This window comes from Gossypium raimondii, chromosome 8 (assembly GCF_025698545.1).
Source record: "Gossypium raimondii isolate GPD5lz chromosome 8, ASM2569854v1, whole genome shotgun sequence".
In the NCBI taxonomy this organism is placed as follows: Eukaryota; Viridiplantae; Streptophyta; class Magnoliopsida; order Malvales; family Malvaceae; genus Gossypium; species Gossypium raimondii.
In genome coordinates, this window is record NC_068572.1 from 1,617,441 (window position 1) to 1,635,858 (window position 18,418).

The following is an 18,418-nucleotide window of genomic DNA, read 5'->3' on the forward strand; positions in this document are numbered from 1 at the left end:
GATGCTATAATTTGAGAAATGATATGAGGTAATATCAAGGTTTTTTCTAAGCGAAGATTAGATATTTCATTTTATTGGTCCAACTATGCTGAAATTACAATGCCAAATTAATTAATTACACTTCTATTTTCATTATTAAATAAATTAAAAAATATTTTCTTTCGCCTATATCATCGGTGTGATAAAATCTAATATATATTGAATTGTCTTTTACAGCTCATTAGCTAAACTTAAGAAAAGAAAAAGAATAATCTAATGACTTAAATAAAAGCCATTTAATAATTTAATGACTATTTTATAATTTTTTTAAGGTTAGTTACCAAAATGTAATATTTCTAATAATTTAGTTACAATTTACCCATTATTTTGTGAAAACATTTTTTAAAATTAAAAAAAAAAAGCAAAAAGTAACTACCTTTAAAAACATTGTTTTTCACGCCATGCTTACACTTATACTTTAAAAAACCTTTCTACTTTGCTCACTCTTAGCAATCCAAAAACCCTAGCAATGGCAACACTCCCGCATGAAATGACCATTGAAATACTACTTCGATTGAGTGTAAAAGATCTTCTACGCTTCAAGTGTGTTTCAAAGCCATGGTGCTCTTCGATCGACGACCCAGATTTCATCAAACTCCACCTCTCCCATTCGGTCAAAACCAACACCAATCACTCCCTTATTCTCCGTCACTGTGAGTACCACTTCTTCTCCGTCAATTACGACTCACTCAAAACAACTCAAAGACTCAACCACCCACTCGGTGAACAAAAAACACCCATTAAAATATTGGGTACTTGCAATGGTTTGCTGGCTCTAATAGACGACAACGGTAGAATATTTCTATGGAATCCTTCAACGAGAAAATCCCAGGTATTACCTTCCACTGAAATAGAGTTTTCATCTCCATCGATTTTCTTTCCCCGTTCAACTTATTATGGATTTGGGTACGATCCCATTCCTGATGACTACAAATTGGTTCGAATGGTCCAAGTACATGGAAAAAATAATAGCTACCTTCATTCGGAAGCTAAGGTTTACAGCTTGAGGAGCAATAGTTGGAGAAGGATTAAGGATTTCTGCTTTTATCTTAGTTTCTATCGAGAATTTGGATTTTTGGCTGACAACGCTTTATATTGGATGGTTTTAAAAACTCCCCAATCGGGTAATAAAAGCATTGTTGGCTTTGATCTGGGAACCGAGGAATTCCGTTTCGTTGAATTGCCGGATTCTTGTTTAAATAAACGTTTCTGTATGAACATGAAAGCCATGGGAGGTTACCTTTGTTTGATTGCAACTTATACGGAATTCAATGATGATGTGGTTGATATATGGATAATGAAGGAATCTTGGATTAAATTGATATCATGGAAGAAATCCGAGTCTATTTTAGGTTTCCCAATTGTAATACCTTTGGCTTTTTCAAAAAGTGGTGACAAAGTTTTATTCAGCATTGCTCTACACAAGTTTGTGTGGTATGATCTGGGAAGCAAGAGGGTTGAGAATGTTGGGATTAGAGGCCTTCCAAGCTCATTTGATGTGGACTTGTATGTTGAGAGCCTTGTCCCCTTAATGGTAATGCTGTAATGAGATGCCCCGCAAAGGTAAATTGTTTTTATTTAATTGCATTTTTCCTATGCTCACATGGATTTGTATGGTGCAATTTGGATTTTCAAATATATTATTGGTTTTTATGCTTTTAGGTAATGTTTACAGAACTGGATTGGTCGTTGAATTGGTCATACTATTCCGTTCTCGTTTGGAAATTGGATAATTTGTAATTTGTTTTCACTTGAATTGTGTGGTATGATATTGATTGGAGGTTTTCTATGGTGTTTTAAAGTAGAAAGGTTGGTTGAGACCCCTGATGGCCCCTCTTAATGTTTGGCATGATTTCTTGTTAAGCTATGATTTTTGCTTTTGAATTACTTTATGAGTAGTAGATATGATTTTTTTTTTAATTATATTTATGTTTAGATATGTGTAGGGGTGAAGTCAGTGTTATGGGGTCGAATTTAAGTTATATATTTTTACGATAGTAAAAATATAATTTCACCATTTTAATAGCTTATATCTTTATAATTTTAAAGTATTGTATCAAAATTTTATATTTTGAGAGATTAAAGTGCAATTTTACCACTAATTTAAAATTTTATAAATTATAAACAGGCCCAAATGGAAAATTTTGCATTTTCTTAGGGGAGGGTCGGTCCCTGCTAGCTCTCTGACTTCGCCCCTGGATATGTGTTGAAAACACATGAATAATTGTAGCTATACAACTTAATTGTAATTAGTTACAATTAATATAAAATTAATTTATTTTAAGTACTTTACTAAATTGATGTTACTCTTAATTATGAAGATAAAGGAATATAGGTCAAAACAATATAGATAAAAATCCGTCATAGCCAACCTTACTGAACGCAATGTCAACTGCCCAGTCCACATTAAATTTCAAAAATACAAACACCAAACAATATTGTTAATTAGTGGGTGGATGGTTAATTAAGGTAGAAAGATTAAACTGTAAAAGTAGTAAAATTTAATTGTTATAAAATTTTAATTAATTGAAGGACCAATTGAGCAATTTGACTCTTTTAAATATAGTGGACGGTGGTGATAGACAACTATCATCCACCAAAATAGCTAATGAACGTCAATGTTAACAAATTATGATTAATTAATTAATTAATTAATTAATTAATTAACTAAGTTAAAATTTAAAAGTCATCATCCATTTTTTTATTTTTCTTCTTCACCGTGGAGAGAATGAAACTTTGAGAAGCCATTCACAAGGCTTCAACATTTGGCCAACTTTAGCTTTATGCATGATAGGCCATTTTCACTCGTTTTTTTTTTTTTTGTAAATCTTATATTTTCAGTATCGTTGTAACTCGTCTTAGTTAATATGTATGTTCATTTTTAAAACTATTATGGTTTCAAAAAGTTATCATTGTCGATATTTGAAGCTTTTAATGTTAAGTTGTTGGATATAGATCTTAGAAATGAAAAGGACTAGTTTGTGAAATGAGAATTATTAGTTTTGCACATAAGGATTAAATTGTTAATATCTTAAATTTGGCATGTAATTTCTATAATTTCTATAATATGAGGTTGTAATTGGATGTATTTGAAGTTGGTTTAAAATTTGGAGTCTAAATTTGAAAGTTATGATAAGTTTGATTTTAGGGATTAAATTGAATAAAATGTAAAATTTGAAGAAATAACCAAAAGATAAAATTGAGCTTACATATATTTGTAACAAGTTGTTATATGATATTTGAGAGATTAAATTGAAATAAATCCATACTATAGACCAATATTTGAACAAGACGATTGATAATCGAGGAAAAAGGAAATTTACAAACTAATCTCTAACCCTTCTGCTTATGCCATTTGCCCCTGGTAAGTTCATATAGTATAAATATGTTTAAATTGTTGTTGAGTTTCATCTGTATGTTCATTAATGTTTTATTGATATCCTGAATTGGCTATGAATTAGTACCTAGATTGAGAATTGAATTCGATTGAAAAGGATTGTTGCGAAATGGTATAATGTGAGATTAAACCTGGACGAAATTAGTAACAGTCTCGTATATGAGGTTACAGGTTATTTCCCGTACGCCCCGAGCTCCAACTTGTGTTGCGGACTCGAGAATACAGATATATTAAGCCCTGGTCAAGCTATATGTTGTGTAGGCTCAACCCTAACGGGTGACCAAGCACTCTTCTCTAATTCATGTAGGTTTAACCCAAAAGGGTAACCAAACACTATATTTCTCGTGTAGGTTTATCTCAAATAGGTAACCAGACACTATACTTTCACCTATATATTGAGTTCTTTTACGATGTTTCATTAGGTAAAATTGTAAAATGGAAATGTGATGGTATGAAGTTGATGTTGGCAAGATGATAGTTCATTATTTGTATATTTGAATCAAGTTAGATTATGATAGAAATATGAAAATTTGAGGTTATATGTATGGTTTGAACTCAAAGCCTTATGTATCTTAAATTGTTACATTGTATCTTGATAGAGATACTTATTTTGCATAATGAATTGAATGTGTGATAAGTAATTGAGTTAAGTAATCATTCATATTGTATGAGCTTATTAGGTATTTTAAATACTTACTCGTGTTGCTAATTTTCTGTAGATTTTGGATATCCAAAACGTGTCGATCGGATCAACGAGAAGCACGCACTTTTTGTCTTTCGAATTCGGTAGACTTTTGATGTTTTGAGTTTGGTTATTTTTGGCATGTACATAGGATGGTTAAACTTGGATTAAATGTTTGGCATATGTGTTAGTTGATATTTGTAGTATATGCAATTATAGTACCAAGTTGTTACATGTGGTAAGTTGTGTATATTTACCAAAGTAATGGTATGATTAGGATTTGTGTATGATTTACTTTGGTAAAAGTTAAGGCATAATTTAGGTTGCTAGAAAGGTAAGGTTGGAAAGTATTATGGTAAAATGCACATTGGTGTTCATATATGCTTGTATAAATGGTTAGGTTGTATTTTTGATTTGGTTGTGATGGTACCAAATGGCACATTGGTTAGGCACTTAGGAATGATATTTTAATTGATGCTTTGGTATGTTTTTGGTACATTTTAATGTGCTTTAAGGAATTATTAAAATGCATATGTGGTATATGAAAGTTTGTGGTTTACAACCTGCCTTGTAGGGTACACATAAGTGAACACAGTATGACACACAACTGTGTGCTTCACATGGGCATGTGGCACAGCCGTGTGCTCTGAATGAACTAATTGAAAGTTGTTTGACACAAACACAATTAATTACACGGTCTGATGACACGATTGTGTGACCCTGTATTACACGGCATTAGCCTTGTACACGTTTGAAGTACACGGCTGTGTGGTTCGGCTCCACACGGCCTCAGTCTGTCACACGGCTTGGCCACACGGCTTGGCCACACGGCTATATGATCCCATGTTTTGTCTTTTTATCTTTTTTTTTTGTTAAAAGTTTCAAAATGATCCTAAATTGGTTCTGAGCCGGATTGAGAGCTTTCTAAGTAAGAATAAGACTCGAATTTAATTGTATATCATAATATTTGAATGATTATGACATGATTGATTATTTGGTGGGTTTATTTATTATTTAATTGATATGTGATTTGGAAAATGTTACAAATTAGTCTTAGTTAAATTCTAGGTTGATATCATGGCATACGTAAGTTTGTACAAGGCCTGAGAAAAACTATATTTGAGGATGATGCCTTGAATTGATTATCATTGTGTTATTGTGTGACTCATGTTTTATTTGAATGTTAATTGTGTGTTTATGAAATAGTTTCATGTTTAATTGAAATGAAGATTATGAATTGTTTTTATTGTTTAATTGAATATTTAAAGCTAGAATTATATGTGATGATGATCTTTGTTTATTATAGTGACATCCCGCGGCTCGAGTCTAATAACCGGGCCGGGTATGGGGTGTTACAAAGATATCAATGTGTAAGTGTTAAGGATTAAATGTGTTATTATACCAAATAAAAACACTACATCATCATTTTCTATTAACAATCTAACGGAAAGTGATCAAAACAAACTAATCGAAAATGTTAAGTATGAAGTTGAAAGTTTTTGTAATTTGATAATCAAAACAAAAGCACGCTAATAAATTGAGACCCTTTGATTTTTATAATAAATATAATCAATAAAATATGATATTGAATCTAATTAATAATTTTAATATATACATATATATATACATATATAAAAATGTTTGTATCTGTATCTTCTATAAGATGTCAGAGGCCGTCACTGCTATTTAACCTAGCATCTTTATGTTGTAGTAATAAGGCTTCTGTCCTCATGGCACCTGTGAATTGGTTCTTTGAAACTGCACAAGTCCATCTATGACCTGAAACAAGCGCCACAAGCTTGGCTGAAACTGCACAAGTCCATCTATGACCTGAAACAAGCACCACAAGCTTGGCTAGAGCTATGTAGTTTTCCTCTGCAACATGATGAAGAACTCAGTTTCGTATGTTTGTTTATTCATCTATGCTAAGGATTCCATCCCAGCTTTATTTCTTGGTTTATGTGAATTATCTTGCACTCCTAGGAAGTAATAATAATAATAATATGATGTTCAGTCTTTTCTGGCAACAGTTGTCTCTTATATTAGTCTTAAAATATCATGGTCTCTGAATTATTTGATGTGTTGAGGTAACCAACACGTGTTCAATAGGGTTAAAATACATGTTTTTCATAATATAAAGATGTACTGAAATTAAAAGTTTGATTAGGCTTGTGAGCATTTGAATTGATTAGGATGTTTGAGCAAAAAATAATTTCATTTCAAATATGGGTCAGACTGAGTTTGGATGGGCGGTGCGTTTACCCGTGGTTAGTGTAAAAACAGTGGTGGCGGTGAGATTAGATACTGTAACGATACTGTAGCATGAGACAAAAAGTAAACTAAACGCACCGCACCGCACCCAATCGCCCATTCAAATCCACCCTTAGACTTTAACATTCAAGGCTCAAGCTTGGTTGAACCTGTTTTATACTTTTATAATATTAATGTTTTTTAGAAAAAGAGTAAACTACACTTGAGGTTACTAAACTATAGGTAAATTTACGTTTTAGTCACCTAACTTCAAAAAGTTAAAAAAATTCCCATTGAACTAATCGAAAGTTTTTATTGAAGTCTCTAGAATGTTAAAATAATTGTTGTATGATCTTCTATATTTGCATAGTTTACATCAATCAAAAGCTCTCATTCCTTGTCTCTTTTACAGTTCATTTTATTTTATGACACAATTTGAATGTCACAAATTTGTGAACTAAAATCTAAATTATTTTCTTCTTCGATCTCTAACACTGACCGTCAGATTAACTTAGATCTAAAGTATTTTATTCTAATCATTGAGGGATACTAATCCACCGTATCGATCATTGAATTGTCGCTTGGAACTCGCTAGCCAGACTTAAAAAAAAAAGAACAACCTAATGACTTAAATAAATAATTAAGTTAAACTTTCGAATAATTTAGTGACATTAATGGTAGTTTAACCATAATTTTAAAAAACACTTTTTTTAATAAAAAATGCAATAATTGAATAAAAAAGAACCTTCCATTTAAAAACATCGGTTTTCACGCTTCTTTTTATGGTTTAAAAAACCTTTTCTTCTTTACTTACACTTACCCCATCCAAAAACCCTAACAATGGCGACCCTCTCGCATGATTTGGCCATTGAAATACTACGTGGTTTAAGTGTAAAAGATCTTCTACGCTTCCAGTGCGTTTCAAAGCTCTGGTGCTCTTCTATCAACGATTCATATTTCATCAAACTCCACCTCTCCGATTCACTCAAAACCATTACCAATCACTCCCTTATTCTTCGTAAATCCGGGTACGACTTCGTCTCCGTCAACGTCTACGACTCACCCAAAACAACCCAAAGACTCAACCACCCACTCGGTGAACAAAAAAAACTCCTTAAAATATTGGGTTCTTGCAATGGTTTGCTGGCTCTAATAGACGACGACAATAGAATATTTCTATGGAACCCTTCAACTAGAAAATCCCAGGTATTACCTTCCACTGAAATAGACTTTTCATCTGCATCGAGTTTCTTTCCCCGTTCAACTTATTATGGATTTGGGTACGATCCCATTTCTGATGACTACAAATTGGTTCGAATGGTCCAATTACATGGAAACAATAAAGGCTATCTTCACTCGGAAGCTAAGGTTTACAGCTTGAGGAGCAATTGTTGGAGAAGGATTAAGGATTTCTGCTTTTATCTTATATTACATCGAAAATTTGGAATTTTGGCTAACAACGCTTTACATTGGATGGTTTTTAAAACTCCCCAATCATGGAAACAAAACCTTGTTGGTTTTGATCTCGGGACCGAGGAATTCCGTTTCCTTGAATTGCCGGATTTGTGTTTAGATAAGCTTTTTTGTTACGACATAAAAGCCATGGGAGGTTACAATTGTTTGACTGCAACTTTTAGGGATTCCAATGATGTTGTGGCTGAGGTATGGATAATGAAGGAATATGGGGTTAAAGAATCCTGGGTTAAACTGATATCATGGAACCAACCCCACCTCCTTTCATGTTTTCCATCTGTAGTAGTAGTACCTTTGGCGTTTTCAAAGAATGGTGACAAAGTTCTATTCAGCAGTGATGTACACACGTTTGTGTGGTATGATTTGGGAAGCAAAAAGGTTGAGAAGGTAGGGATTAGAGATGTCCCAATTATCCATGATGTGGACTTGTATGTTCAGAGCCTTGTCCCTCTTAATAGTAATGCTCTAATGATCAACAATGAGATTCCCCCACAGGTAATTTTTCTTCCTTGAATTGTATTTTTTAATGCTCATATGGATTTGCATTTATATTTGTGTGGTGCAATTTGAATTTTTAAATATATTATTGGTTTTTATGTTATTAAGCCATATTTTCAATGTCAGGTTAGTACTTGAATTCGTCATCGCATCGGTTCAATAATTAATTAATTAAAAAGTTTTTAAAAGAAGGTATGATTAGTTTTTCGGTTTAATTGGTCTTTACTTATTTGTGGGTTACCTCTCCTTAGATTGATACCTCGACTCAGATTGGTTCACAATCATGTTGTTATATCTGGTTATAATTAGAGAAATGATATGAGCTAAATAAATGTTGAACAGATTATGTTTTTCGAGCATCTGATATGAATATTTTCAATTTATATTTTTGTTATGTATTTAAAGCACCGCATCACTATATTTATATTTGGATATGCTGCAGAAGCACATGCTAATTCTAAACCCTAGAAACTAATTTCATCGCATTCTTTTATGTGCATTTCTCTTTGTTAGGGATGATGTCTTGTTCAAGAAGCTTCACTTGGTGTTATAATTAGAGAAACGATATGAGGTAATTAGAAGTTAAACGAACTTTGTTCCCCGATTATTTTACGAGTATCAAATATAAGTATTTTTAATTTATGTTTTATGGATTGGAGGATGGTATCATTATATGAATATTTTATTTTATAATTCAAAAATCGAACACTTGTTCAATAGTATTAAAACGCAAGCTTGTTGCCATTTCTATATTCATTATTAAATAAAGGGATAAGTATTAAAATTATATATGAACTTTGATTTAATTTGCAATTGTATACATTAACTTTAATTTGGTGCAATTATACACGTTAAACTCGATTGTTACCATAGTTCATGTATAGTTTTAGGATTTATCCTTAAATAAATTAAAAATAACATTTTGAACATAAAATATTTTTTTCACCCACGTCATATTAAACAACATACATATATACCATGTTGGCCAAGTATTCAACTAGTTTGAAATCACTCTCATCAATATCTATAATTTGTAATTAAAAAAAATTATTCAATTGATTAATAATTTGAAATCGCTATTATTTCTATTTATAATTTGTAAATAAATAAAAAAAAGATTTATGGTTATGATTCATTAGAGGTGCTCATGGGCCGGGCGGCCCGACGGCCCGCCCGAAATATGGGAGGGTTTGGGTAAAAATATAGGCCCGAAATATAGGCTTGGGCAAAAAAATGGGGCCCGTTTAGAAAACGGGCCGGGCCTTGGGCACCACTTTTTTGGCTTGGGCCTTGCCCGACCCGGCCCGATATAATAAATATATTTATTTTTTAAATTTTTTTAATTTTAAAATACTTTTAAAAAAATTTAATTTTAAAATATTTTTAAAATTTTTAAAATAAATTTTTGGTATTTATTAAAAAATGGGCCGGGTCGAGTCGGGCCCGGGCTTATGATTTTTTCTCGGGTCGGGCATGGGCAAAATTTTAGGCCCATATTTTGGGCCGGGCCGGGGCCAGGCCTAGGACCTGGGCCGAAATTTTTATGGGCCCGGCCCGAACCCGGCCCATGAGCACCTCTAGTTATGATATAGGTAGTAATCATAAATGTAATACAAATTCGGGGTTTTTTTTTTTAAAACGGAGCTTAGGTACTTCATTTTATCGGTCCAATCCAACCAACCATATTGAAATTACAATGTCAAATTAATTAAATACTATCTCTTGAACATAATTGTATGAACTAATGGGACTAAACACATGTTTTCAAGATGAATATAATTTGCTTCTATTTTATATATAGAAAATATGATTTTGGATTTCATTAATCATACAAATTATGAGAATAAAACATAATTATATAAATGAAAAGTATAAAATTTAAAATTAGTTACGAAACAACATTAATAGTGTACCAAAACAACATTTTGGTAATGTTGATTCTGAAATTTAAAACTTATATAGTTGAATGCCTAAAATAGAAATACACTAATAATTTGTGACTGATAGTAAAGGTGTCATTATATGTTGATCTATGAATGCAATATTATATATATGTTGATGGTGATTGAAAGTGTATATGTGGACCAAATTTATAGAATTTGTAAATGTAAAGGGTTAATTTTATTAAATTTTTAGAACTAGGACCAAATTGATAAAATGTATAAATGTCAAGGACTAAATATGTTATTATACCAATTAAAAAAGACTACATCATCATCTTATTTTAACGATTTAATGGAAAGTGACCAAAACGAAACTAATCGAAAGTGTTTGTAATGAAATTGAAAGTTTTATAATTTGATCGCTAAAGCAAAAGCATGCTAATATTTGAGACCCTTTTTATTTTTATAATAAATATAATCAATAAGATAATATATTGAATCTAATTAATATTTTTACTTTTATTTTACTCGCCCAAAATGAAATATTTGCAATTTTGCCACCCAACTTTTAGAACGTTTTTATTTTTGTCACTCAAGTGTTAAATCTCTAATGACGGATAATTGTACATGTCACATCAAGTAAACACTTTCATTTTGATCACCCAACATCCAAGTTACTTTCATTTTGGTTACCCAAAAAAAATAATTTTTTTAATATATATTGGTCGTGGTAAAAAAAGTTAATGATTAAAGTGAAAAAAGTTCGGGTAGTAATCTTTAAGCGACGATTCGATGATCGGTACAATGAACTAGTACCCATTGACGAGTAGAAAAATATACTTTAAATCCAAGTCGACCTAACGATCAATGTCAAAGATTAGAGAAGAAAGTTGTTTGAATTTTAGTGTATAGATTTGTGATGTTTAAAGCAAGTTTCATGGGAAAAAATTGAACTGTAGAAGAGAAAGGGAATGAGAGCTTTTGATTGGTACAAGTAGTGCAAACAAAGAAGGCCATACAATAATGACTTTAACAGCTTAGTGACTTAAATGAAAATTTTCAAATAATTCTCTGATCATTTTAAAATTCAGTGATCAAAACATAAACTTATTAATAATTTAGTGGCATTGAATTCATTTACCCTAAAAAAAAGCTTAAGTACTAACATTGGAGCAAAACATGAGATTTAGACAAAAATATGAGGCTCAAAAAATAGGCTCTAGCAGAAAATAACCTCACTTGAAATATGGGTTGGACTTAAGTCTTTAACATTCAAGGCTCGAATCTAGCTGAACCCGTTTTATACTTTAATAATATGATTGTTTTTTTAAATTACTGCTTGGAGTTCGATAGCTAGACTTAAGAAAGAAAAAAGTACAACCTTGTTATGATATTTACTATTACCAACCCACAACATGGATGGGTCCGGGTCAGATTCTACACAGTTTGCATATTGAGCTTGTATATCGAGCTCGCACATTGAGCTCGTGTATCGGGCTCGCATGATACTAAGTGTTTGCAGGAGGGGCACTTAAACCCTCCTCCGAGATCACACGTGAGATCGCACATGGGACTGTGCAATGTGGGTTCGCACGTCACTATATAGGAAAACTCCCATCGTATAAATACGTGTTAAGTCTAGAGTAGGGTAGGTGCTGGCATGCATGAAACTTACATAGGATATCACATCAATTAACAATAATCATATAATAGAAATATACAATCTTACCATCTAAGGAAAATAGGGAAAAACACTCAACAAAGCTAGTGACTTAAATTAAAACTCTCTAATACTTTAATGATCATTTTGTTACTTTTTAAAGTTGAGTTACCAAAACGTAAATTTTTTTATAATTTATAGTGACATTGGATATTGTTTACCCATCATTTTAAAACTTTTTTTTTAAAATAAAAAAGAAACCTATCTTTAAAAGCAATGTTTTTGAATAACCTTTTCTTCTTTGAGGCCATCCAAAAACCCTAAAAATGGCTACCTTCTTATTGGATGAGATGATCGAAATCCTATGCCGTTTAAGTGTAAAAGATCTTCTACGCTTCAAGTGCGCATCAAAGCACTGGTGCTCTTTGATCGATGATCCATATTTCATCAAACTCCACCTGTCCCATTCCCTCAAAACCAAAACCAATCACTCCCTTATTCTCCGTCGGTATGAGTACCACTTCTTCTCCGTCAACTACGACTCAGGGGAAACAATCCAAAAACTCAACCACCCACTCGGTGAACAAAAAAAGGCCATTAAAATATTGGGTTCTTGCAATGGTTTGCTGGCTCTAATAGACGACAACGATAGAATATTTCTATGGAACCCTTCAACGAGAAAATTCCAGGTATTACCTTCCACTGAAATAGAGATTTCATCTCCATCAATTTGCTTTGACCGTTCAAATTTTTACGGATTTGGGTACGATCCCATTTCTGATGACTACAAATTGGTTCGAATGGTCCAATTACATGGAAACAATAAAGGCTATCTTCACTCGGAAGCTAAGGTTTACAGCTTGAGGAGCAATTGTTGGAGAAGGATTAAGGATTTCTGCTTTTATCTTATATTTGCTCGAGAATTTGGATTTTTGGCTAACAACGCTTTACATTGGATGGTTTTTAAACCTCCCAAATCGGGGAAACAGAACCTTGTTGGTTTCGATCTCAGAACCGAGGAATTCCGTTCCCTTGAATTGCCGGAATTTTGTTTAGATAAGCTTTTTTGTTATGACATAAAAGCCATGGGAGGTTTCATTTGTTTGACTGCAACTTATAGGGAGCTCGATACTGTTGTGGTTGATGTATGGATAATGAAGGAATATGGGGTTAAAGAATCTTGGATTAAATTGATATCATGGAACGAACCCCACTTTATTCCACGTTTTCCATCTCTAGTAGCACCTTTGGCTTTTTCAAAAAATGGTGACAAAGTTCTATTCAACATTTCTTACAAGTGCAGAAATTTTGGCAAATGGTACAATCTTAGGGACAAGTTTGTGTGGTATGATTTGTGGGGCGAAAGGGTTGAGAAAGTTGAGATTAGAGGTATTCCAACTTCATTTGATGTGCACTTTTATGTTGAGAGCCTTGTCCCTATTAATGGTAATGCTGTAATGATCAACAATGAGATGCCCTAGAGGTAAATTTTCTTTATTTAATTGCACTTTTTTTTATACTCATATGGATGTGCATTTATATTTGTATAGTGCATGTAATGGCCCAAATTTGAGGTTATCGGAACAGTGGTTTCGGGACCACAAATCCGATGAGAAAAATTTTATTTTTATTATATTTTTATGGTCTACAATTTCACAAGATGATTTCGTGAAAATTTCGTTCGAAAATTTCGACGTTTGGGCACTAAATTTAGCCAAAAGGACTAAATTGTAAAAAGTGCAAAAGTTGAGTTCTACATTTTAGAGGTGTCCAATTGTTATGAAACTTTAAATTAGAGGTCCTTATATGGTAATTATACCATTGGTAACTTGGTAGACAAAAATGGACATGAGATAAGTGAAATAGAAAATTTTTAAGTTAGGGGCAATTTGGTAATCTAGTAATTAAAATGAATTAAAAGGGAAAAAGATGACAAATTATGCTCATCTTCTTCATATGAACGAAATCAGCAAGGGGGGAAGCCATAGTTAGGGTTTTCAAGCTTCCAAGCTCCATAGTAAGTGATCCCAAGCCCCGTTTTTAATGTTCTTTACGTTTTTGAGATCCCGGTAGCTTAATTTAGCTTATTCTAGCAATAATTTAGCCTAGGGTTTATATTTGGAAAAATACCCATAGGTGAAAAGTGTTTATTTTGATGTTTTATGATAGAATATGAAGCTATAAATTATGTTAAACAACTTTTGCTAAGCGATTTTAAGTGCAAACGAGTAAAACGACATAATCGGTAAAAATACCTAATGTTCATAAGTACATGTTAGAGTGGGAATTTGATGTTTCCATAGAAGGGAAAAATGTTCAGAATGTTATAAAACATAAGAATAAGAGATGAAGTTTAATTTCCGAGCCTTGGGGCAAAAATGTAATTATGTAAAAGTTTAGGGCAAAATTGTAATTTTGAAAAGTTAGAGTCGAGGATGTTTTGATGAATGTGATTATTAAATAAGTTAAATTTACTATTTTAGATCAAGAAGTACGAAACTCGAGGTTAGACAAAGGGAAGAATAAAGTTGAAGACTAAGTTGGTGAATTTGGCTATAATTGGTACCGAGGTAAGTTTACGGTAAATAAATGCAATATTTCAATATTTATTATTAATGCTGTTAATTTCCAGTAATTATGAATTTATTTTATGAATTTATTTGATGATGATCCAAGCATGAAATGATAGATAATTAAAATTTAAAAGTCCCGTTGATACATAAGGATGGTAATCGATACGAATGTCATGACATTTGGGTAAAGAGATCCCATGTAAGACCATGTCGGGACATGGCATTGGCATCCTTAAGATCATAAGAGGTCCTCAGTAAGACCATGTCGGGACATGGCATGGGCACCGAGACGAGAGGTCCCATGTAAGACCATGTCGGGACATGGCGTTATAACCGAGATGAGAGGTCCCAGTAAGACCATGTCGGGACATGGCATGGGCACCGATATGAGAACATCCCATGTAAGACCATGTCTGGGACATGGCTTTGGCATGTTATTATCGGAAGAGACCGAGTATCCTTATTATTCCAATGTAGCTCAACGGGCTTGTAAACGAATTATGTTCATGAAAGTTCGGTTTAAAGCATAAATGGCAAGCTCGGTAAGTTGTAAGACTTAAGAACTTATTATACTATCAATTGATGTTCAACGATGCAGCAAGAGTTGAGTAAGTTATGCACACAAGTATTATAAGTAAACAAGTAAGAGAACTAGTATAAGATTAACTAAAGAGTAAACTAGAGATATAGTCACTTGAGTTTAATTATTTGTGTGTAATGTTGTTATTTATTTGCTAGTAAACTTACTAAGCTTTATGCTTACTTCTTTTATTTCTCTTTCTCTTATAGTATTGCAAAGCTACTTCAAGGATCCTAAAGAAGTCGGAGATCGTCCACACTATCAACCACAACTGCTCGGTATTTTATGTCAAAATACGTTTGAGTTATGGCATGTATAGGGATTTAGTTATTTTGTATGTTTGTAATGATGATTTTGCTAATGAGTGATGTGTAAGTATTTGATGATGTATGGTCATTAAAATGGTTAAGGATGAAGGTGTTTGTTGTTATGAAAGATTAGGTGATAAATTATGCATGGAAATCATGAAAGGATAAAATTTGGCAAAGAAACAGAATTCAGGCAGCACAGTGACGTGAATTTGAAAAATCACCTAGGATGGTATAAAATGAATTAGAGGGTGAATGATATATGAAATTAAATCTTGTTGAGTCTATTTTATGTAAAAATAACAGTGTAGCAAAAGGAAATTTATATTTTAAGATATGTGAATTTTAGTAAGATAGGGTCAGAACTGTTTTGGAGTCCCTGTTCTGAGTTTAGAAAATAATTACAAATTGTACAAAAATGGTTATGAGTTGAAATTTACATGCTTAGATTCCTTAATGAGTCTATTTTCTGTAGGAACAAGTGGAAATAGCATATGAAAATCCTATAATGAGAAAATTTATTTTTAGTAACAAGAGGGCAGAATAGTCGAATGGTGAAACAGGGGAGACTTTAATTAATAAACTGTACTAATTGGCTGAACCAAAAATTCTAAAAATTTTATGGTAGGAAGATATATGAGTCTAGTTTCAAGGAAAATTTACGGAGTTAAATTTTGAGTTCCGTAGCTCAAGTTATAATTAATTTAGTGACCGCTGCGCAATTGGACAGCTTTGCTGTAAATAGTGAAAATAAATTTTCAAACCTAGTTTTTATGCTCCGAATTGGTAAGATAAGCTAAGTAATGCCTCGTGCTCGACTCCGGAAACGGTCTCGGGTAAGGGGTGTTACATGTGCAATTTAAATTTTTAGGTTGTTAGGCAATATTTTCATAATCGTAGTACTAGTTGAACTGGTCATGTCACTGGTTCGATAAAGTAAATAATTAAAAAATCATAAAAAATGGGTTCAATTGGTCTTTATTTGTTTGTGGGTTAATTGATCTAATGTCTCTCCCTAGATCGATATTCTGGTTCGGTTCAAACAACCATGTTGTTTGAGATGATTTCTTGTCCGAGGCACTTCACTTGGTGCTATAATTAGAGAAATGATATGAGGTAATTAAATGTTGAATGAAATTTGTTTCTGGAACATTTGGTATGAGTATTTTCAATTTATGTTTTTTATATGTATTTAGAGGAATATTTATATTTGGTTATGCTGGAGAAGCACATGCTAATCCAAAAATCCTAGAAATTAATTTTATGTGCATTTCTCTTTGTATGTTTCAATATGAATTTTCATTTATATTGTTTTTTTTTCATGTTGTTAGGGATGATTTATTGTTGAAGAAGTTTAATTATATGAGGTAATTAAAGTTAAAGCAAGTTTGTTTCTTGATTACTTTACGAGTATTTTAATTAATGTTTTTATGTATTGGAGGATGGTATCATTATATTTATATTTGGATATGCTACTAAACGCATGAATAATCGGAGGTACATAACTTTATTGTAATTAGTTCAAGTAATGGAAGAATTGGTTTGACAAAATGCAATCTCGTCATTTTAATAATCTATATCTTTATAATTTTTAAATGATTAAATCAATTCTTTATTATTTTTGCGGGGGCCAAAGTATAATTTTATCGTTACTAATTTAAAATCTTATAAATTATAAAGAGTCTAAATAAAAAAAATTTTCATTTTAGAGTGGAGCCAGGGCCGCCCTCCCGTTGGCTCCGCCCCCGTTTAAAGTGAAAATGTTGGTTGGGATCCCTATTGGTCCCTCCTAATGTTAGGCATGATTTCTAATTAAGTTATAAGTTCGCTTTTCAATATTGGATATAAATATCTTTTTAATTATATTTATGTTTAGATATGTGTCGAAAGCACATGAATAATTAGAGTTATATAGCTCAATTGTAATTAGTTACTAAATTTGTATAACATCCCATACCCGTCTCAGTCGTCGAGTCTAATCTACAAGATGTTATAACCTTTGTCGTAAAAACTTCAATCAATCTGATAACATATCAATTACACCTGTAAATACGTATCAACCACATTCAAAACATGATACACAAACATTTTTAAATCTCACACGAACTTACGAAAATTATTTGCCGTATATAATTCTAAAAAGAGAGAATCCGATAATATTACCCGACCAGGCAAAAGGGTCAAAACAGTACCATTTTCGTTTCGTAGAGCTCCCATAGCCAACCGTAGAGAGAAAAATGACGACCGCTCATAAAACCAAATTGAGCCACTCTCTCAATAAAGTGGAGAGCTTCAGTAAACAAATTGTTTCACATTTTTTTTTCTATTTTTATTTTTTAATAATTATTAAATTAAATTAAAAATCAAATTTATAAATGTAAAAAAATCACACAATAGCTACTCATGGTTACGAAATTTAAAGTCTATATAGTTGAACCATCAAAATAGAAATACAAAATGGTATGGTGTCATTATTTGTTGATCTATTTAACTTTTATGTAAAACTAGACTCAATAATCTTTAATTTTCAATATGAAAAGTGACCGAAACAAAAATAATCGTAAATGTTAGTGATGAAATTGAAAGTTTTACAATTTGACAACTAAAACAAAAACACGTTAATAATTGAGACCCTCTTTATTTTATGATAAATATAATCAATAAGATGAGATATTGAATATAATTAATACGCTTTTATTTTAATCATTCAAGAGTTAAATCTCCAACGGCGATTAATTGAATACGTTAAATTTACGACAAAAAGATTATATGGCTATTTTAAAAGTAGTATAATAATAAATTTACTCTCAACGCTTACCCGACTTTCATTAAAATTTGAATATTTGAATATGTGACATTTATCAAAAATCCGTTAATACTAGTGTTATCAATTAATCTTAAATCAAACAAATAAAGGGACTAAATTTCAAAAGCTCAAAAACTAGAAAGACCGGAGACAAAATTAGACCAATTCGATTCGCTAGTAATTACAATAGCTGCTCCGTCAACGTCACCGGCGATTGATCCATGGTGGGAAAATGAAATGGAAAAAAAAATCTAAATATATATCCGATT

At 32.1% G+C, this 18,418-nt stretch overlaps 3 protein-coding genes across 3 annotated transcripts; all 3 read left to right on the forward strand.

Moving 5' to 3' along the window:
* Nucleotides 1-508: 508 nt before the first annotated feature.
* On the forward strand, nt 509-1,806 carry LOC105790139 (F-box protein CPR1). Its single transcript, XM_052634421.1, has one exon. The coding sequence runs from the start codon at nt 509-511 to the stop codon at nt 1,583-1,585; it is 1,077 nt and encodes a 358-aa protein (XP_052490381.1). The 3' UTR covers nt 1,586-1,806.
* A 5,402-nt stretch (nt 1,807-7,208) lies between these two features.
* On the forward strand, nt 7,209-9,004 carry LOC105793057 (F-box protein CPR1). Its single transcript, XM_012621998.2, has 2 exons — nt 7,209-8,336; nt 8,853-9,004. The coding sequence occupies exons 1-2, from the start codon at nt 7,209-7,211 to the stop codon at nt 8,856-8,858; spliced, it is 1,134 nt and encodes a 377-aa protein (XP_012477452.1). The 3' UTR covers nt 8,859-9,004.
* Nucleotides 9,005-12,208: 3,204 nt separating this feature from the next.
* Nucleotides 12,209-13,363, forward strand: LOC105793508 (F-box protein CPR1). The gene has a single exon (XM_012622410.2). It carries the CDS (start codon nt 12,209-12,211, stop codon nt 13,361-13,363), a length of 1,155 nt encoding a protein of 384 aa, XP_012477864.2.
* Nucleotides 13,364-18,418: the final 5,055 nt, after the last annotated feature.